The following is a 22315-nucleotide window of genomic DNA, read 5'->3' as shown; positions in this document are numbered from 1 at the left end:
TATGGTACCTAGGAAACTATCTGAATAGCAGAGGTGGATCCTAAAGAATGAATTGCTTCTTGTACAGCGTGATTCAGCTGTAATATTGTTTAGCCTGGGGGGCTGTGGAAAGCAAGTTTGCCGTTGCCTCCTAAGTTGCTCCAGGATGTGCCACCTTCAGTTTGGGGTAAGGTTACCAGATTTTTTTCAATGAATCCAGGGACACTTTTCAACTTCAGTGGATTTTGTATGGGGACTGATTTGTAAATCCGGGGACTGTCCCTGGGAAACAGGGACGTCTGGTAACCTTAGTCTGGGGGAGATGGTTAAACTCTCCTTCTGAGTGAACTCTCACCCTGGAGCATATTGGTTGTCCTGTAAGCATCCAGCCATGTGTCAAGGAGAATTCTCCTTTAGTTTCCAGAAACTAGTATTCTAGAAATACTTCATGTGCAGTGAAATGATGAGCTGCAAACACTGCCATTGCTGCACCTTGTGGAAGAAACTTGCTGCTTGCGGCCACTACTTTTGGAGAAACTCCCCTTGACCTGACACTTTGGTCTTTTGATACTGATGGTCGAGGTGGGTGGATGGAGAGCTGCCTGCAGCCATGAGAGTTATACCCAGCAAAAACCACTCCTTAGAAAAACAGCATCTTAACACCTTTTCCTCTTAGGACAAAAGCATTGATTGTGAATAAGGAGAATTTGCGCTCTCCTGCCCACTTAGCCACCTCTTCCCTAATCTTCCAGGTCTCTCAAAGGACTTGAGGTTTAGAAGTGAGCAAGTGTTTGTGTGTTTTTACACGGTCTGTTGTGTTTTTCTTTGCCAGAGGTCCAGGCTGTTCTCCTCTCAGATGTTCTGATATTTCTTCAGGAAAAGGACCAGAAATATGTGTTTGCATCTCTGGTAAGATCTTTAGTATTTTCTAATCAATAATAATAATTACAATAACTATACATTTGGCTAAAAAATGAGTTGCTGAATCAAATATGATTCTTGTATTTAGTTTTTGTTTGTTTGTTTTTAAAATTATCTGCTCCTTTCACTCCTTTCTACCATTTTTAAGGAAAGGCACACAGCCTCTGAATATATTTGTTTGGGGGCAAAAAATTCCTGGCTCCTATTTTCTGTGTGTACATTTTCCTTAGCATCTTTCACATTTATTACTATTATTTTATTAAAGCACTTGCTCCCTTCTGGGCAAAGCTCACAGTTATTAAAAGAGCAAGAAAAAGCAGGAATAAAGCAGCACGTTAAAACAGCAGAACTGTACAGAATGAAATTACAAAATGGGATTTAAAAAGCTGGTTTTTAAAAATCTTTTCAAAAACCTATAATATGCAATGGTGCTTTTGATCTTTAAGGGGGGGGGAACCTCCAAAATGCCCAGTGGGGCAATGTCTTTATTAGAACCAACCAAAATGCCACAAGATTGCAGCAAGCGATTAAGTTCTCCAGAAGTCTTCGTTGCATTAGCTGACCTCAAGGCCATAACATGCAGTAGTGATTACCTAACTGTGCATTTCAAAAGTTGATTGTTCTCCTTTCCCATTCAGTCCTATCCTTTGCAGAGACACAGAAACGTATTTGGCAATCTGTGATGATGTTCCTGTGTTGGTATAAGTAAGGAAATATACTGTCAGGAAGCAACACACAGCTTAAGAGAGTCAGTTTCCGGACTCTCTGCAACACGAATGGGGCATCTGTGGCTCCCCAGATGTTGTTGGGCTCCAATTTCCATTAGCCGCAACCAGCATGACTGGTGGCCAAAGATGCTGAGAACTGGACTCCAGGAACTTCTGAAGGGCCACTGGTTCTCCTCCTCGGCTATACAATGAATCCAATTTTAACCAACATCTAGAGCCCCATTTAGGCTCTGATTTAGGGCAGCTTCATTATATAGTAGGTGGACTTGTGTTGGACAAATCAGAGCAGTAGTGAAGAGTTGAGCCAAGATGTTTTCCTAGTCCAAATTCTCCCTACCATTAAAACCTACTGAAATGCTTTAGTAAGTCGCTTGCTCTCATTCGCCACAGCATCTAAGATTGGCTGCAGGTAATGAAACTGATTTGTAAAAATGTTACATGGAAAAAATACGAGAGACATTACACATACTTCTGTAAAACAAGAAATTTTTTAATAAAACGAAAACAAAAACAAAAGATTGGCTGCAGGCTTGAGAAACTCCCTGCACCTGTGTGTGTGTTTAAACTGAAGTACTTTAGAGGGAGATATGTATTAAATAATCCATTGGTTAGGGCTTGTAGTGGTTAAGATAGAAAAGTAGGCCTGTCAGGCTGCATCAGATTGAAAGCTGATTGATTTGTTTCCCTCTCTTCTTCCCAAAAGGATCAAAAATCCACAGTGATATCTCTGAAGAAGCTGATTGTCCGAGAAGTAGCCCATGAGGAGAAGGGTTTGTTCCTTATCAGCATGGGAGGGAAGGACCCAGAAATGGTGGAAGTTCGCGCCAGCTCAAAGGAAGAGCGCAACAGCTGGATACAAAGCATCCAGGACACCATGAATACTATGTAAGCAGCTGGTGGTTGGTCTGTGGAATGCATGGGCATTGTGTGTGGAATGCAATTGCAAACAAGTTTAGGATTGGCTGTGTCTCTGTGGCAGGGTGGCATCAAGGTGGAGGCTGCCCTGGAGCATTGCACCAGTATTTGAATGCTCTTAGGTTGTGCAGGTCAGGGACCCACATGTCCCCTTTTGATGGTGTTGTGGTGCCATGTTGAATGGAAGGACCATAGATTTGGTAGAGCATCTGCTTTGCATGCCTTCCTCAGCAGCTCCAGCTAGTGCTGGGGCAGACCTCTGCTTGAAACCCTGGAGAGCAACTTTCCAGACAGGGTAGTGAGGGTACTGAGCTAGACAAGGGATGCAGGTGGCGCTGTGGTCTAAACCACTGAGCCTCTTAGGCTTGCTGATCGTAAGGTTGGCGGTTCGAATCCCCAACACTGGAGTGAGCTCCTGTTGCTCTGCTCCAGCTTCTGCCAACCTAGCAGTTCGAAAGCATGCCAGTGCAAGTAGATAAATAGGTATCACTGCTGTGGGAGGGTAAACAGCGTTTCTGTGCACTCTGGCTTCCGTCATGATGTCCCGTTGTGGCAGAAGCAGTTTAGTCATGCTGGCCACATGACCCGGAAAGCTGTCTTTGGACAAATACCAGCTCCCTCAACCTGAAAGTGAGATGAGAGCCACAACCCCATAGTTGCCTTTGACTGGACTTAACTGTCCAGGGGTTTTAACCTTACTGAGCTAGATGGACAAACGGCCTGATTCAGTTATAAGGCAGCTCTTCCTGTGTTCCTAAGCTCGGTGTCCTTGCATCACATTGAATAAAAGGGAGGAGTTCCAAAATTTCTGGCCAGCTTGAGCATTCTACATGCTGATTGTTGTTGTAAACTATTAAACAGGACTATATAGTAAGCAGGCATGCAAAAGACACAGATCCCTTTGTTGGAAAAAGGTCTATGTGTAACTGAGCTGTGTTGACACCATTGTTAAAGTTAATGAGGTATACAAAAGCAATTCTAAGATACACTAATCCACTGCATTTCTGCAGTTTAATCATCAATCAACCACTTTGCTTTTTTAGCCGCAGGCTGCTAAAACTGAATTGTTATATAAATAAGTAGCATCTGTACATACAGCTGAGTATCTTGTCTATATACGACTTTAAATGAGCATAAAACTAAATATGACTGATAGTGTCTTACTGTAAAGTTAAATAAACCAGGAAAAGATGTACCGCCAGACGAGAATTCAGTACAAATAGCAACAAAATACACAAATTACTAAATAATGCAAGTTACAAATCCATCCAATGGACATCAGTAGGCAAAATTGGCCACCTACTGGCCGACTTACTGTAATGTTTGTTAAAAGTTTGCTTATATTCAAGTCCAGGCATTCTAAACCTTGACAGAAATCTTGTCGCCTCTGCAAAGAATGAAAGCCTTTTCCTTCCTCCTAAAACATTTGCTTCCCACTGACACCCCAAATGAGCACTTCAGGGGTTTCAAAAAAGATGCAGAGATGTTGATGTTTTTCCTGCCCTGTTCTACTCTGATTTGGCTCTCCCTGCAGGGATAAGGAAGAAGATGAAGGCATCCCTAGTGAATCGGAGGAGGAAAAGCGAGTGCTCGACACCAAAGCCCGGGAACTGAAAGGTAAAAACAACAGAAGCCGTGGCCAAAACATTTGCCTAAAACATGCCATAAATGTGCAGAGCTGGGGAACCAATGCCCATCCAAATATGAGAGTTCTAAGCCCAACAGCCCCAACCACTGTGGTCAGTGATGATGGCACTACCTGGAGGGCCACAGGCCTTTTAGAAGCTACCCAGTAAACTTCACAGTGTTTTGATTCCAAATGCCCTGTACAGAGACCCAACCCGCTAGTTATAGCACTGCACTGGCTCTTAAACCTCTCCTCACTTACTCTATATTGACTCAGTTCATATGTAACACTGAGCCAAACCATGGTTTAGTGTGAATGTGCCGGGCTCCCAGAGGTAGCTCATTGTGGCCACTTGGTTCCTCCTCCAGTCTTGCTGCTGCTGTGAGCTGAACCACAGTTTTGTTTTAACTTGTCATCCAAACCCATGCTTTGTCTCGCTCGAGATAAACCTTCTGAAACTAAACCTAAGCCAGCTTTTGCAAACCTGGCGGTCTCTGGATGTTACTAGACTACAACTCCCATCAGCCTCATTTGTTAGCCAAGCTGGCTAGGATGGGTGGGAATCTCTGTCAAACATCTGGAGGGCTCCATGCTGTCTACACAGTTCTTAGCTGGAAGGAATAATAGTCTGACTAGGTACAGTGTTGGTTTGCTTTGCATCAGTTTGCCTTGCCCTGTCCCCTCATTTGAAAGCATCCTTTTCCCATGGTAATAACTTTCTGTGACCCGAGTTTCTCTTGATTCCTGCGATTCCCTGACTTGCCAGAAGGTGGGGCCTGGGTCTCAGTGATTGCGAGTCCCACCGAGTCGCCGAGGCACATTCTGTGTTCTGCAGCAATTCTTCGACTGACCTTCCCCTTCTACCCCACAGAACAGCTCCATCAAAAAGACCAGCAGATTATCACACTGCTGGAGGAGAAGGAGAAGATCTTTCGGGACATGACAGACTGCAGCGGGCACGAGGACAGCTCGGGGGCTAGGACCTTGTTCCGGGCCAACACGGAAGAAGCACCCAAGGGGGAAAGTGTGATGAAGAGTGTGATAACTGAAGGTAAGCTTCCATTCACTGCCCTTTTCCCAGAAGGAATTGTATATTCACCTGTAGATTCAGCCTTAGCAAATGCACAGTAGCTCAGGGGCGGCAGCGTCTGCTTCCAGGTTCCAGGTTCAATTCTGGCATCTTCAGGTGAGGGCAGGGAGCATCATCCCCTGTCTGGAGGCCTGGGAACTGCTGCCAGTCAGTGTAGACAATCCTGAGCTAGGATGCAGGGATCTAAACTGCAGCAAAGGTGAGACAGATCTAATGTGGCTAGACAGATTTAATTCAGGAAATGAAGTTGGAATTGGTCCCCTGTTTTGTCCACCACTTTGCCCCAAGTCAGGGGGCATAGTCTCCCAGCCAGGACACCTGTGCTTGGTGGCATGCGCACCCACACACCATCATTTCAAATCTCTCCTCAACCCACAACCCAATTCTTAATCCCTTAACCTTCATCCTTTTCTGAAACTTAAGCCTAAGCCAGCTTTTGCCAACCCGGTGTTCCTCAGACGTTTTGGACTCCCAACTCCCATCAGTCCTACCTAGCCTGTTGACTGTTGCAGTTATTAGATGTTGCTGCTCTTGGGGAGTTTTGTTTATAGGGAAAGTAAAGACTGATTGGGGACGCGGGTGGCGCTGTGGGTTAAACCACAGAGCCTAGGACTTGCCGATCAGAAGGTCGGTGGTTCGAATCCCCGCGACGGGGTGAGCTCCCGTTGCTCAGTCCCTTCTCCTGCCAACCTAGCAGTTTGAAAGCACGTCAAAGTGCAAGTAGATAAATAAGTACCGCTCTGGCGGGAAGGTAAACGGTGTTTCCGTGCACTGCTCTGGTTCGCCAGAAGTGGCTTAGTCATGCTGGCCACATGACCTGGAAGCTGTACGCCGGCTCCCTCGGCCAATAAAGCGAGATGAGCGCCGCAACCCCAGAGTCGGTCACGACTGGACCTAATGGTCAGGGGTCCCTTTACCTTTATCTAAAGACTGATTGTCGAAAGGTCCCGATACATAAGCACATTTATGTTGGCTGAGGCTGATGGGAATTGTAGTCTTAACACTTCTGTAGGGCACCAGGTTGCCAAAGTCTAGCATAAGCATTTATAATTTCATTTGCACGTGTTCTTGCCCTGTTTCTCTTGCCTCAGTCGCCCTTCCTCCTTGTCTCAGTGCAGATTGGGAGTTTTTCTGGGTGCCAGGGACTTTTCATCTTAATGTTACTCTCTCTGTAAAGCCCTGTGTGCTTTGCAAGCATTGGATGAATCCTCATGATGTCTAGCTTGAACGCAGGTGACTTTGCAGACTCCCATAAGTCACCCACCACTGCCTTCACAACTTAGTTTCTTCCTAACATTCAGATCTGCCTTAGCAGGTTAGCATGGATGGAGTTTGGTCATATAATCAACTTCTTCTGGTTGCTTGCTGCTTCTCCTTTCAGTTGAGCTGTTGCAAGGGTTGGTGAGCAGGAGCCTCGGAAGTGCCCTTGGGCAACAGATGAGCAGCCTCACCTTGGAGCAAGAGGGCGTGGGACCCGTCTCCCTCCCCAGGAGGGCAGAGACATTTGGAGGATTTGACAGTCACCAAATGAATGTCTGCAAGGGTGAGTATTACCATGGTGTTCCCTAGAATTCACACTGCTTTTGTGTTGGGCTTTGCATGCCCATCTGCTCCTGAACCTGCATCCAAGGTCTTCATTTTAATTTGCAAATTCCTGAAAAGTTTCGGTCTGGGGTACCTTAAGCTGGGACCGCCTGAACCCTTTTGCTTCAGCTCGATCGCTGAGATCACCTGGAGTTTTGCTCCGTATTATTTCCAACAGTGATTTCAGGGTTGGCAGGGACCATTTCTTTCATGGATGACAGTATTTTTAAATTCCTCCTGAAAGTCAATAATGAGGGAGACAGACATACCTCACCCAGGAGGCCAATCCACTAATAGGGGGCTGCTACAGATAAGGCCCTTTCAACTGGACATACAAAACTTTTTTCTTTCTTTTTTGGTTTCTGAATGTACACAGAACAAAGAATCCCTGTATGGTGTCACCCCCTGCCCCAGGAATATTCCATGCATATGCAGTGCAAATTATACAGTCAAATATTAAGCATGTTTGTATAATACTTAGAGTTGATTGTACAAGTTAAAGTATTTTCTGTGCTCCATCTTAGCAGATTGCCTCAGAATATCGCCACTATTTTCTGAAATAGTTAGTGACCTGTAATTCTAGGTGTGTGTTTGTGTGTGTATGATTGCTGTGAACTGCTTTTTAAAAAATGATTTTTACAAATTTAAAGAAAGTGGAGGACTTCCTTTCAAACAAGGATGTGGAGAGGTGGTTCTAGACTGCCCTCAGCTCTATGGCTGGAATATTGCAATCATTCTATGTTTTTTCCTGAGCCTAAGGAACTCACGTTAACACCTGACTTTTCAGGGGTGGAAAAGGTTGAAGGAGACGATGTGCAGGATCTTCGGAGGACAGAGTCGGACAGTGTTTTGAAGAAGGTATGGAACTGAGGAGGGTCCTTCACTTAACAGTAGATGCATTGCCTATAGGGCTGTCAATGGCTACTAACCGCGACAACAGTGTGGGTGCCCACCCAGACAATTTCCTTGGGGCTCATTCTGGCTCATTCAGCAGCGCCTTGTTTTTCCTCCTGAAAAGCATGAACTTTGAGGCCTGATACTTAAACAAACAAAATAAAAAACAATCACCGTTCTGGAAAATTAAAACCCCTTCACATAAAGCCTTGTTTTTAATTATTTTATTTTGTTCACACTGACTGGCAGAGAGGGTCCATCCAGCCCTACCTGGAAGTTGAGCGTGGGACCTTCTGCATGCAAGGCAAATGCTCTACCTCTGAGCTGCAGCCTTGTCTCCCCTTTCTAAAGAGTTTGATGCAAAATGGACTAAACACCCGATGCGAGGCATGGGCAGGCAACCTGTGGGCCCCCAAATTTTGTTGGATTTCATTTCCCCACAGCTGCAGGCACCGTGGTCAATGTGTCAGGGATGATGGGAGTTGTAGTCCATCCATAAGTGGAGGGTCACAGGTTGTCTCCTCCTGGGGCTCAGTGTTGCTGCCTGAGGCTGACTTTGATCCTTGCTATCTTTCCTCTGCCTTGTTCTCATTAAGACTGTCTGATCTCTTCCCAGGGAGGAACAGCTAACTTGATGTTTGTGCTGAAAAGGAACAATGAGGTAAACATTCCTGTTCTCACTTGGCCTTCTTTGCTGAGCAACACAGCCAAAGGAACCTGGTCTCTGCTTTTCAGGATCACGGTTTCCAAAGCAGCATGCAACACAATTAAAAACAACCAAAACGTTTTAAACCAGCAAGGAAATAGCACAAAAACTTGATATCCAAAGAATATGGGTGCTTCCAGATGAGGGTCTAATCTGCAGATGTTTTGTTGCAAGAAGACTTTAAAATAAATAAAAAATAGCAGATTTCCCCTGGAAAGGATATCCATACTGAGTTTGTGGAAGGGGCAGGATACGGGCTTGCATTTTGATGCCAAACACATTGTGTGGACACTGCAAAACAATTCTGCATGCATGAGGAGCACCCATCTCACAATAAACACCAGTCTAGAACACTCTGTTGTGTCGGATGCTTGATCAGTGCTACAGAGGCTCACTTGAGGTTTGCTAATGGTTGATCAATAGTAGAGTGTGCCCTCCCTTCTGCCCCTCTTGGGCTAAAACACTGCAGCAGATCAGTGTCGCCAGTAACTGAATCAGCAGCTGACAGCAGCTTTTTTCTTTTTCTTCTTCTCCTGCAGCAAGTTCTCCAGAGCATCACTCACCTCCACAGCTTGCTGGGTATGTTGCAGGTAAGTAACTCCCAGGAGGAGGGGGTGGAGAGGAATATGTCCATTGGCCAAGGGCTCTTTGCTGTGTGGATTCTCCGCTTGCACAATGCACCATGTAATATTGGCTTAAAGTCTTCACAAGCCCTCTCCATATCAGAAGGGTTGGGGTGCTTAGGATTAGACTAAGCTTCCCTCTGCTGGTGCACTTGCTGGAAGGATGTTGGGGGAGCCCTCAGTTCTAGCAAGGGGTCCAGCGAAATAAGGGGTCTCTCCCAGAAGCAGGGATGATTATGTGCAAGGGAAGAGCATGGCATTGGTGTTGTCAGGGTACAATGCCTCTTAAGCCAGCCCCGTTGCGTGGAGAGGTCCGATATAGAGGGAGCTGCCTCATACCCACTCGGGCCATGGGCACAACTAGCTCTGTCTTGTCTACACCATGGATAGGAAATCTTTTACAAGCCGAGGGCCACATTCCCTTGCTGGCAGCCTTCTGGGAGCCACATGATAATAGGGCCAAACTGGGCATGGCCATAAACACACCACTTTTAGTCTCCATCCAGGCAAATAAGAGGTATTATCACAGTTCAAGGACACATTGCAGCCAGGCAAGAACACTAGAGGGTGCAGGGCAGGACCAGAGGACAACATGGTACAGTGGTATCTCGGGTTAAGAACTTACCGTATTTTCCGCTCTATTGGACGCACCGGACCACAGGACGCACCTAGTTTTTAGAGGGGGAAATCAAGGAAAAAAATATTATTCCTCCCCCCCAGCCCCAAAGAGCAACGGACAGGCTGCGCGCTTCCTCTTTAGCCTTGAGCAGCATCTTTAGCCTTGCACAACGGGATGAATCGTGCCCGCTGTCCACCAGGGCTGGACTAGATGACTCCTGGGGTTCCCTTCCAACCCTGCAATTCTGTGACCTCGGAAATTGTTGGGGGTCTCCACCACTGGAGGATTTTAAGCAGCGGTTGGGGAACCATCTGCCTGGTGTTCTTTAGCTGTGATTCCTACATTGTGAGGGGGCTGGGCTAGATGACCCTCAGGTGGCCCTCCCAACTCTATACAGTCCTACACTTCTGCGGCAGGAGATCCACAGCCACTTCACACAATGCCCACTCCCAATTTTCATTGGAGAGACATGTGGCTTCACTGTCTAGGTAGGTACCCCCCTACCGGCCACTCTTCCCTCACCCCACTTAAGCCGAGGGAATTCCTGCCAGAGAAGCTCCCTGGTGAGGCAAGGGTTAAGATCTACCTCTGGTAAATGGCTTTGTATCCTCCCTCTTTCCCTTTTCTATTCTTCTTCTATGCTAGTTCCTTCTCTTGTGTTTTGTTTAATCTGTTTTTATTGTATACTAAAATAAAAGCTGCAAAGTTTCCTTTTTTATAATATCCCCCCTCCCTCCAAACTAAAACGTTAATCTAGATAAAAACACTGATCCAGAGGAAAATAAGGGGGTGGAGAAAGGACGAAAAAAGAAAAAGAGGTAGAGATAGAGAGATTTTTAAAAAGTTGGCTTCCTTAGCCTTGTGCAGCCTCCCGCGGCTGGAGAGGCGCGCACGGCTAAAGAGGAAGCCCGGGCAGCAAGCGGGATGGATCGCGCTCGCTGCCCGGGCTTCCTCTTTAGCCTTGCGTGCGCAGGATGGATCCCGCTCGCTGCCCGGGCTTCCTCTTTAGCCTTGCACAGCCTCCCGCGGCTGGAGAGATTGCGCAAGGCTTTTCTAGAGGAGGGAGAAGGGACTGACTGGCCGTGTCAGTCCCTTCTCCCTCCTGGGGAAAAGCCTGCAAGAGCTGTGCGAAGCTTGTGTGTGGCTCTTGGGGGCTTTTCCTGCTTGCCTCCCCCCCTGCATTCGCTCCATAGGACGCACAGACTTTTCCCCTTAGTTTTTAAGACGGAAAAACTGCGCCCTATGGTGCGAAAAATACGGTAATTCGTTCTGGAGATTTGTTCTTAACCTGAAACTGAAGCACCACTTTAGCTAATGGGGCCTCCTGCTGCCGCCACGCCACTGGAGCACGATTTCTGTTCTCATCCTAAAGCAAAGTTCTTAACCGGAGGTACTATTTCTGGGTTAGCGGAGTCTGTAACCTGAAGCGTTTGTAACCCGAGGTACCACTGTATAGGGAAGTGACATGGCCTGAGTAGAACCCCAAGTTCAGATATAGAAGTCTAGAGAGCCACATGTGGGCTCAGGTTCCCCATCTCTTTTCTACAACACCTGGTAGTGGCAATCCAAGGAAAGGAGTCTCTTCCTGTCCCTTCAGAGAAGCGTCTCTCCGTGCCCTTCCTGGAGAGAGCAGAGGTTGAACTGGAGGGCAGGGCGTCTCCTGCATGCAAAGCCCCAAGTCCCAGCCTTCCTTAAGCCTTCCCTCCCTTCCACAGGCTGTTGTCGTGCAGCAGGACACCTACATTGAGGACCAGAAGCTTCTCCTGACAGAGAGGGCCCTGACCCGCAGCTCCCTGCGCCCCAACTCCCTGATCGAGCAGGAGAAGCAGCGCAGCCTGGAGAAGCAGCGGCAGGAGCTGGCCAACCTGCAGAAGCAGCAGGCCCAGCACCAGGAGGAGAAGCGGAAGAGGGAGCGGGAGTGGGAGGCCCGCGAGAAGGAGGTGGCGGAGCGGGAGGCCCGGCTGGCCCAGCGGGAGGAGCAGCTCCAGAAGGGGCACCACAGCCTGGAGAAGGAGCAGGAGGAGCTGCAGCAGAAGAAGGCCACCTACCAGCTCGACCTGGAGCACCTCCGCGCAGCCCAGAAGCAGCTGGAGAAGGAGAAGGAGCAGCTCAGGAGGGACATGGAGCAGATCTCCCAGCTGCGGGCAGAGCCCAACCACAGTCCAGTAAGTCACCTTCTCACTCTAGCTTTTGGCAAAGGCAGGTACATATAGGAAGCCACCTTGTACTGAGTCCGATCCCACTGGCCCACACCAGAAGACTTGAGCCTTTTCAGAAACCAGACCCACCTTCTAACAGGAGACCCGTTTTGGTTATTTTTGTAAAACTTCGTATTTGTATGGCCGTAGTGCTGCAGCTGTGACCCATCTTAGACCCAGTGCTGGGTCCTTACTTACCAGTTGAAGACCAGTGGGGCAGCTGTCCAGGGTTTCGGGGTAGGAGAATTCCCCAGCCCTATTTGAGAAAGCAAAGCTTTTCTCCCTCTCACTTAACAGTAGATCGTGGGGGCATCCAAGGAAGCTTCAGAACAGATGAAAGAAAGCATCTATTCGCACCGTGCATATTAAGCAGTGAAGCTCACTCCCACTTTAGACAGTGATAGCCACCGAGTTGGATGACTTGGAAAGAGAATTAGACAAATTCATGGGGGAGAAGGGCTATCAGTTGCTGCTAGACGAGATGGCAGTGCTGCGCCTTCACAGCTGGAGGTAGTCATGCCTCTGAATATCAATTGCTGGAAACAGCAGGAGAGAAGGGTGTTCTTGTGCTTGGGCCTTGCTTGGTTTCCCACAGGCCATCCTGTGATCTTTTCCTAGTGGAAAATTGTTGCAGAACAGCCAAATCACCTGCAGACTGCTCATTGCAAAACAGTGTCACACGGGCTTAAAACATCCAGTAGGCAGCCTTGTTATTTTCATGGCGAGGAGGGATTCCTCCTGTCAATGTGATGCCTGGACTGCTGGTGCCGCCGCCACCACACCTGTTTCACTTCTACCACTTGTTTTGCCTCCTGCCTTGCAGCTTTCCAACCAGCACGGCAAGATGACCAGGACACCTTCCCTTCCCGTGCCCGACGACTCAACTTCCAGGCAACAGGGCCATTTGGAGAAAGAACTGTCTGCGTCGCCCAAAAGGAACAGCCTCACAAGGACGCACAAGGAGAAAGGCGCTTTCCACCTGCTTGGCACGACGACATCGAGCCAAGCCAACAAGGCAGCTGACGGACAGGGTCAGGTGCAGAACCGCCTCTTTGGCTTGGCCAAGCCGAAGGAGAAGAAGGAGAAAAAGAAGAAGGGCAAAGGGCACCGTTCTCAGCCAGCTGGTAAGCAAAGGGCTCTTTCCACCTGCTAAGAGGTCTTCATGTCACTTGGAGCCAAGGGAGTTAAGACGCATGAGACCTCCTTCCACCAGCTTACCTGCAGTGGTTGCTGGTGCCCATTGAGACAGATAGGGCAGAAGGCTGGGAGGCCCAGCGGTAGGTGGTGCCGGGACCAATTAATTGTAGCTTTGTCCCCATCTTCCTCTTCCCTGCTAAGTTGTACAAGGGCAACACTGAGACTTGAGGAGGAGGAAGCAAACAGCCATAGTTACCCCCTGAGCCGGTTGTAAGAAAGAAGGCAGACAAGTGGGGCACTGGTTCTGGGCAGACTGAGGTTAGTGGGGCAGCGCCCCATTTCCCATAATCGACCAGCCCTCACACCTGGAAAGGAAGCAACTATGTGGAGCAGGGAAGGAAGAGGCAGCAGCAGGCAAGCCCTGTTTGGACACTTAGAAGAAATAAGAAGTGGGGAAGGGGAGGAGGTGCCTTTTAAACGATGCAGGCAATCTTCTCCAGGGTCCACTGGCGGAGGAAGAGGAGTGCGGGGGGAGTGCACCGCCCCCAGCAGAGCAATCCTGGCAGGGTGCCATTGCGGCTGCCCCCCCCCCCGGTGCTGGGCACCACGCCCCTGCAGGCAGCATGCCCCGCCCCCAAGACACATGCCCCGCCCCTGTGGGTGGTGCACCACACCCCCAGGATGCGCCCTGCCCCTGCCTGCTCTCCGCCCCCTGGTGCCGGAGCATGAAGCTCCACCACTGCCAGGGTCATCTGATTCTCAGGGCCATTTGGGTGCACCATGCCTCGATGTGAACTGCTTGCAGTTCTTTCCTCCAGGGCAGGCAGGAGAGGATTGGTTCCTCTGTAGCTCCTGGCGTGCCTTGGAAAGGGAATCAGAAATCTGCCACTACAATAGCCTGTCACTACTGCCTGCTTTGAAGGCGCAGGTTTGTTGCCCAAGGAAAGATTTGTTGCGATACCCAGTGGTGGGGTTGAAAGCAGGTCAGGAGCACCTTCAAGGTTGCATTTGGAATATTTAATTTGGGCATTAAGGTCTTCACAGCTATGAGCAGGGAGAGCAGGAAATACGTGCCCCTTCTGCATGGTACTGATGTCGTTTGCTTGTGATTTCCTTCCCTTGTCCAGAGGCTCAGTCACCAGAAGCGGCACCGGAGGGCGAAGAAATCTTCTGCTGACCCCACTGTTCCACCTCCTGCAAGGATGTGGCTGCCCCGTGCTGTGCCCTGCAGAGCGCTCTCCAGCACAGGGCAGATGCAGCAGCGGCTCTTGTCTGCCTTGAACTGAATTGTCCTTGCAGCGCAAACCCACCTGCGTGCCTACAATTTGCAGCCTGCTCCCAACTGCTGGCTTTGCCTGTGTCCTGGATCCATGACCTTTTAAAAGGCAGCAGGGGAGGCAAAAGCTTCGGACTCTGGGTGTGGCCAGACTGGGCGGGCTTGGTTTTGGCTGCACGGGTCTCTCTGAAAGGAAAAGAAAAGCATCCATTCTGTGTGCAATGCTGGCTGTTAAGAGACACTCCCTGCTTCTGTTTTCATCTCCAAAGATTGGGAAAAAAGTGCATCCTGGGTGGCAGCTTGGCTGATCTTCTATTGGGGAAGTCCACCAAAAAACCATCGCCCTCTATAGCAAAAGCATGGGGCTCTTTAATGCAATGTTTTCTACATTGCCATATATATAGATAGTACTGTATATATACTTATATATAAATATAAATATAGAAAATGTAGCTGTATATCCGTTGGGGTATGCTTTAATTCTGTACAGAAAAAAGCTGGCTGAGCTTAGCTCTTCCCTAAAGGTTTAGCTGAAACTGTTCAGGGACTGTGTTGATATTAAATATCTCTTTACTTGTTGGCACTCTGTTCAAGTGCTTCTGTCACTGGCAAAAACACCTTCTCCCCCAAAATATCCATCTGTGTGTTGGGGAATGGACTCAAGGCCACATAGCGGCAAATTGGCCAACTCAATTAGGAAGGTGGTTTCCCATTAGAGAGGCTCTGAGGACCTGTTTGCACACAAAGTAAGTCGTGCCGCAGGATCCACACACAGGTGCATTGTGGGAATACTGGAGGTACTTGGCTGGTTCATAGTTCCAGGGACAGTATCAGGGATCTTCTGCTTGATAGAAGCAAAAGTGTAAGAATGGATTTGAGCTGGCTAAGGCTACCAAGTCAGAGTGAAATATGAACAGGCAATCTTTGAAAATTGAGAGAGATGGAGTGTATGTTTTAGGGACAGGGAAGGGGAATCTGTGGCTCTTGAGAAGTTGCTAGACTCCAGTTCCCATCATCCCTGACTGCTGGCCATGCTGACTGAGGCTGATGGGAGCTGTAGTCCAACAACTTCTTAAGAGCCACATGCTCCCCTTCCCTTCTTCAGAAGCCACTTCAGGAAAGCCTCAACAGGCCAATGTTTAAATCACAACTACTCTCAAGTCCCTTTTGAAATGAGCACAAGGGAAGACCTGACTCCCTGGCCCAAGAACACCTCCTTTCCCAGAATGCAGCTCTCCCATCTCAGCCTTCAGTATTAATAGTAGTTTCAACTAGAAAGCCACTAATTCTGCTTTCTGATTTTCTCCAAATTTGCTGGTTCATCTCTTTGCTAGAAGTGCTACCTTCATAGCCATTTTGAAGGGTGTTCAACTGGCGGCAACCTGGGTGGGAAATGAGCCATATATGCAGAAGTGCAATGGCCTTTCACTTACATGCATAGCGGAGTCCACTGTAGCCTCTGAACATTCCTCATCTGGTAAGGGGAACTTGGCGGGTGAGCGAACGCTGTGGCCTTCCAGTTGCAGTAGGACTCCAACTCCCATCAGCCCCCTGCCTGCACAGCCAAATGGTCAGGGATGATGGGTGTTGTAGTCAGACAACTGCTAGAGGGCCACAGTTTTGCCACCTTTAAGAATTGCAAAGTTCCAAATCTGGCATCACAGATCGCGTCAGCGCAGACCATCATTTTGAGGTGGAAGAGATAAATAATGCCCCCCCCCAACTGATAAAATGGTTCCTTATGACATATGAAAATACTTGGATTTGTTTCTCGGACTTAGCACCATGTGATATGGGTGAACCTTTGACAATTCCCTTTGCAACTTGAACCCTGTGGGTTGGGGGAATCCATTCATGGCAAGTTTCCCAGCTTTTAAATGATTGGGTGGCTCAGCCTTTAGGAGGGTTTGGTGCATAGTTCGTCCTTCTTTTCTTTTTGGACTCGAGTTAATTCTTCTGGCCATGCACACTCCAGTGTTTGAGTTGCAGACTGAGCGTCCTTCACTCTGGTGAATACAAGCATAGTGAGTCAGGCCAGATCCAATGACTTCTTGACTATTTGGCGTTGCTCCACCAGTCACACTTAATGGGTGCACCTGCTGATTCCTGTACAGGTGATGCTTTATCAGGTTCAGAAATGCATCCTGTGAGACTGGTGCTTTCTGTATGGAATCTCAGAAAGCTGTTTTTCCTTCTGCAAAGCAAGCGGTGACCCTGAGTAGGTGAAGAGATTAAACTGCATCCTTCATTGCACTGGGAGCAAGAAGGCAGCAGGGCAGAGAGGGATGCAGCCCCAGTGGAAAAAATTTTGGAGTTGGTGTGTGAAAGGACTTTCTCCCCAGCACCTTGTGCCAATGCAAAAAGAATTGTGGAACAAGCTGGCAAAGTAGTTCCTTATGTGGTGATGCCAAGGGAAGATGAAAGGTCCCCTGTTATGATATTTTTTAATAATATAGGCTCCCCAGAGTTTACTCCTGTAGACTGGAGAAAAGGGCACAAATAGTGCTCTCTCTCTCTCTCTCTCTTGCCTTGCCTCTGCCCTGCCAAATCCCTGAAGCATTTTGAAAGCTTCCTTTTCCTACCATGTTTTCAGACTTATTTTTTAACGAAAGGTTTGCACTATTGTCCTGATGCCTTCTCCCTTTAGAGCGTCTCAGGATTTGTGTTGGTTTTTTCCCCATGCAAGAATCTTGCGCGGAAAAACAGAGAAAACTCTTTAACAAGCCTTCAGTGCTGGGACCGCGGCAGGTACGTCGGGTCTGTCTTGGCCAGCAACGGAGAACCTCCCTCAGCCTGGCTGAGTCCAAAAGCTCTCTAAGCAATTCACTCTCCAAAAGCGCAGCAGGAGGCAGCTGTGGAGGTCAACTTTTTATTATTGTTGTTACTTTAATTATTTTGTTGTTGTTGTTGCTTGTTCTCTTGACTGCAAGCTGGGCTTGCCATAAAAATAAATAAATCTTTCTGTTTGTTTGAAAGAGATCTGGATTTAAAAAGAAGAAGAGAGAAACGTTTACTGAGCTGTTTTGTCAAGCCCAAAGTGGGGTTTTTTTGCTTCTGTAAATATTAAATCGATAAATAAAAAAAATAACCTGTAGAGCATTGAATGCAATTGACCACTGCTAGGGAACAACCTCTAAAACCCAGTGTCTCTTCGCCACGTTTCAGAGATCTAAAGGCAGGTTGAAGGCAGATCACTTCTCACATTGGATATGCTCATCCCATTTTCGGTGCTGCTAAATGAGTTTTTGCAGGCTGGGGTAACTTTTTTTCCTTAAGTTGTTTGTCCAGAGATGGCAGTGAGAGAAAATGAGCATGTATAGGACACAGAAAGCAGAGCCTGCCTGGAACCACCTTCATTCCTCTCAAAAACTATTGTCTCCAACTTTATTTAATTATAGCAGACTAGCTGTTGCTGCTCAGCCTTCTACCCTCCATCCCCTTCCCCGTCTGCGCTTTACAATCCGGTTTTCATCCATGCAAAGGACCACAATCCACAGTGTCTGTATAGTTTCCCCTTTAGCAATGCAGCTCAGTTTTAAAGCTCAAGACGAATGGTTTAATCTAGTATTATTAATGTCCGTGGGTCATTGCATGGATGCTGAGAGGCACCAGAGGCTGGGAGCAAAATGGAATGCCATTTCATGTGGTAACATTTTAGAAAAAGAAAAGTTTCTAAAAGTCTGCTGCAATTGTTCCTTTTCTTCACACAGAGAGGAGTCCGGTGTTACATACATGTAAAAAAAAAGGAGATGCATTTGTGTATTTAAATAAAATCTGTAGGTGTTCAAAGGTTCCTTCTATTCAATTATTCTCTGGTTCAGCTTTCCTCAATCTGGTTCCTTCCAGTGGGAGTTGTTGTGACCCAAACCATCTCAAGGCCACCAGGTTGGGGAAAGCTGAATTATATATGGTTAAAACAAAGGTATGATAATTCCTTTCTGACAGTGAACGAGTACATTTGCATACTTGCCAGAAAAATGTATTATAATGATATTGTCCAAGCATTTGGACTTTCTCTCTCTCTCTCTCCCACCCGCCCCACTATCTAGGCTTGTATAAGGGTACCTGTTTCATATTTCTGGTTGAAAGTAATGTTTAAAAAACACACTTTAAAAATAGAAACATACAACAGTGAAGAGGGTAAAAAAAACCACCAACAACCTAAACTGCTATATGTTAATTTGTAATTATGTAAAAAGTAGGTTACTGATTGTAAAATTTTACAAAGCTCCCCCCCCCCTTGTAATTTGCAAAAAAAGAAGAAAAAAAATCAGATTTTTGTAATAGCTTTTATTTATCTGCCTTCCTTATTAATTAATGAGAGCAATTTCTTGTAAAGTCGTTTCCCCCTCCCCTCTAAATAAATCTTGGTTTTAAGTCTGATGAGTTTCTGCCTGCGTGTGTTTGTTTGTTCATATCAAATCAAACTGTGTTGAATGAAAATTTTCAAAGCCTTTCCTTTGAACGCCTGGATAAGATACTTCATTTTCTTCCCATGCAGCAAAGGAAGAGAGGAAGGAAAATGTAAGTGCCCAGAGTGAGGGTGGTAGGGATGCCTTCATGAGGCTCTGGGTAAGGAAGAAATAAAGAACATAACAAGAGGCCTGCTGGATGAGGCACAAATGCTCATCTAGACCAGAATCTTGTCTTCATCGTGGCCTTGGGGGGGGGGGTGCTGTCAATGGCAGCCATTTTGTGCTGGCACCTACAGCACCTTTATCAAAGAGTACGGTTCGGGCACCTCATTTCTTCAACCAAAAATAAAAGCATTGCCTACGGGCCTCTGCTTGGCTGCTGTGGGAACAGGGTGCTGGATGAGATGGGCCTTGGGTGCGATATAGTAGGGCTCTTCGCAAGTCCTTATGGACCACGACAACTCACCATGGGAAGAGTGCTTTAGGCCATAGGAAACTGCCTTAGGTTCATCAGTGCATCTGGTTCTGGACTGCGTCTGAATACCAGTCTCGGGGGATCACAAATGTGGGGTTTCTGCTCTTCTTGTTGGGTTTCACAGAGGTTGGCTGCTGTGAGAATAGGCTGCTGGGCCTTTGGTCTAAACCAGCAGGGCTTTCCTTATGCTGAGCTCTTGGCTCAGTTCCATTCTAATGCTTCGCTCCTTTCTCTTGTACTCTTTGTGTGTGTGTGTTTGTGTGAGTAACCTGGGTTAACCCCTTGAGCTGGGTTTTGGAGGCCTCTTTTTGTCGATGGAAGGGAGCCAGTGGTGGAGCACATCACCTTTGCCTGGGAGAGCCGAGGACACGAAGAATGCTGGCAGCATGAAGATGGGATTAGTTCAAGTAGGCGGCTGTTGGGATTGCTGGAAATGACAGCTGCTTTGGTTGTGACCTTGCCACAAGTTGCTCAACTTGGGATTCACGTGGCTGTTTCGAGAGGCAGTCAGTCCCTAGCTTTGCTTCTTTTAATGGACCCTGATGAAAGGGAAAAGATGAGCGTGGACAACGCCATTTTGTCCTCCGCTTTTCCGTGTAATTCTTACACAGCGTAGGACGTTCGCACTTTAGAAACCCAGCACACAGAGCAAACCTTGAAATCGATGAATTTGCAGCCCTTCTCGCTGCTGCCTGGTAATGAGCTGGCAAAGTTGGAGACTAATAGGCTTGGGCTATGAATTTTCACTGCTGGTAATATTCATCTTTTTATTACGAATCTCACTTTCACTCTGTAACTAATGAGATGGATTTAATGTCCTGATTTGGGGCCTCCAGTATTCTTGGTGTCGCATAACATGCCAGCACCCTTAACTAACTAGTTTCCAAGATTATTTGCCAGGCCGGGGGTGGGGTGGTGGCAATGTCTATTGAAGTAGTCTCATTGTGTTTTCAGTGTACAGTGGTACCTTGGGTTAAGTACTTAATTTGTTCCGGAGGTCTGGTCTTAACCTGAAACTGTTCTTAACCTGAAGCACCACTTTAGCTAATGAGGCCTCCTGCTGCTACCGTGCCGCCAGAGCCCGATTTCTGTTCTTATCCTGAAGCAAAGTTCTTCACCTGAAGCACTATTTCTGGGTTAGCGGAGTATGTAACCTGAAGCGTATGTAACCTGAAGTGTATGTAACCCGAGGTACCACTGTATGTTACAAATGGGGCCTAGTACAGCAATGGCCACCTCATGCTTCTGTGCATCATGGGAGATAAATTTGAGCAGGCTGATCTGACAGGACGAGATGCCTATATTCTGCTACACTCATGTCCCAGGAACGATGCCAGAGATTGATCCCTCTTTTCAGTCAACTTGGATGCAGCATCTTAACAGACGGGACTTGGGGCATGAGAAAGGGGTAAGCAGTTGACCCCGAAAGGCAGACAACCCATCATTGTTTACAAAATGCTCTTTGTTTTCAGCCTGGAGAATAAATCTGGGGCTGGGTATTAGCATGCAGCGTTTCTTTCCCCCTCCCCAAAGCATTAACCAAAATGTCCCTCAGGCTGAACCTTATTATTCAGCTATCGCAAAGGCTCTTTTGTGCCCCCCTCCTACTTAATCCCTTAGCAACAGACTGTGGGGGGCTACTCTTGCTTTTGCCAATTGCCTCTGAATTGGATTTTTGGGCCAATACCAGTCTAAAGATTAAAGAGGAACAAATAACTTCTCATTCTTTTGTCCTCCAAAGTGATCCAGTAACACCCCTCTTCCCCCAACCTTCTCCCTGCCAGGGCCTTTCAAGGCAGAAGAGAAAAACTAGCTTTAAAAGACCCAAAACGTGAATCTGTTGTTTGTCTTTTGCAATGCATCTAAGTCTCCTTTTTGAATTGTTGTTTTACCTGTGCAATTATCTGATTGTGCATTTTAATTATGGATATTTGTAAACTGCTTAGGAGCCTATTTGAGCATTCAGTGACATATAAATAAATGTATTTATTTGTGTTTTGTACGATTATAAAAACAAAACAAAACCCCAAACACATTGGTGCTTGCTTAAATTCTTTGCAGAGGAATGTTAATCTTTGCATTTAGAATCTTGGAAATTAAATATGTTTGCATGTGTTTGAATTCCTTTGCATAATTTAAACAACCTCTTCAGATTTAGGGTGTTTCTTTTAAAAGAATAATGCGTTTGCATAAAATAAATAATTGCAAAGAGAGGAGTGCAGAAGTAGCTCCATAGAAGAGGAACAGAGGACAGAGAGGGGATCCAAGAATCTTAGGTGATATAAATGGTTTTCCCCCCCCTCACCCCCCATGTTATCCTCACAACAACTTAGTAAGGCAGGTGAAGCTGAGAGACTATCCGGCCCAGGTTTTCCCAGTAAACTTCAGAACTGAGTAGAAATTGGAACCTGGGTCCCTTTCCTAACCTATCCTATCCCAGCTACACGACACAGGCTCCCATCTTTGCGGCACAGGAGTGGGACACTTGAGTGATATTTGTAGGGGGTACCAGTGACAAAATGGCTATTGCAGAGTGTGTGGCATAATATAAAATGGAAACCACACCTAAGGGAGCAGACCAGGTGCAGTCGTCCCATCGATGGGAAAAAGGAGCTACCACCAAGCTCACTCACAGAGAAGCTATTTGACCTCTTCGGAAGAAAGGGCGGGTGCCCAATCCTGGCATCTGGTGAAATGTGGGCACATTTAATGCATGATAGGCTGAGTGCCGGTGCAAACAGGAACAGAGTAGGGGGAGCCAAATCATGAGCTGTGTATTTTTGAGGGCATATTTCATGGGTGCTGAAGGAGGTCCTAGCAGGGACAATGAGGTGTTGTGGGCACCAGGGGAAGACCTCAAGGGTGCCCCTGTGCCCACAGAGGTTGCCTATGTGCAAGGGCTTAACTCTAACCCTCCCAGGTTCTGCAGCAGGGCCTCAGTATTTGTCCCTCTTCCCACCCAACCTCGCTTTTGCCAGTGTTGCACTGCTTCGTTCAATTTCTGTGGCGGTGTTTTGCAGGCTGTACCATACCAGGGAACAGTGTGTTTGTAATTACCGCTTCACTAGCCCTGTCATTATCCCTACATCAGGTGTACTTCAAAAAGAAGCAGCCCCGTCCAAAGCAGA

General features: G+C 47.2%; 1 protein-coding gene across 15 annotated transcripts in view; it reads left to right on the top strand.

The window, feature by feature from the left end:
- Nucleotides 1–18683, top strand: part of AKAP13 (A-kinase anchoring protein 13) — a 252720-nt gene extending 234037 nt beyond the window's left edge. For all 15 annotated transcript variants that reach the window (XM_083586086.1, XM_083586079.1, XM_083586080.1 and 12 more), the window contains 11 exons: nt 812–888; nt 2332–2513; nt 4078–4160; nt 5042–5221; nt 6642–6803; nt 7632–7702; nt 8355–8399; nt 8984–9034; nt 11402–11851; nt 12708–13008; nt 14149–18683. In XM_083586086.1, the coding sequence (XP_083442212.1) occupies nt 812–888; nt 2332–2513; nt 4078–4160; nt 5042–5221; nt 6642–6803; nt 7632–7702; nt 8355–8399; nt 8984–9034; nt 11402–11851; nt 12708–13008; nt 14149–14198 (1652 nt within the window). In that variant the 3' untranslated portion in view covers nt 14199–18683. The remainder of the gene's footprint in view (nt 1–811; nt 889–2331; nt 2514–4077; nt 4161–5041; nt 5222–6641; nt 6804–7631; nt 7703–8354; nt 8400–8983; nt 9035–11401; nt 11852–12707; nt 13009–14148) is intronic.
- Nucleotides 18684–22315: the final 3632 nt, after the last annotated feature.

This window comes from Podarcis filfolensis, assembly GCF_964270895.1.
Source record: "Podarcis filfolensis genome assembly, chromosome: 14".
NCBI classification, from domain to species: domain Eukaryota; kingdom Metazoa; phylum Chordata; class Lepidosauria; order Squamata; family Lacertidae; genus Podarcis; species Podarcis filfolensis.
The sequence above is the reverse complement of the archived record's forward strand: the minus strand, read 5'-3'. Positions and strand labels throughout refer to the sequence as shown.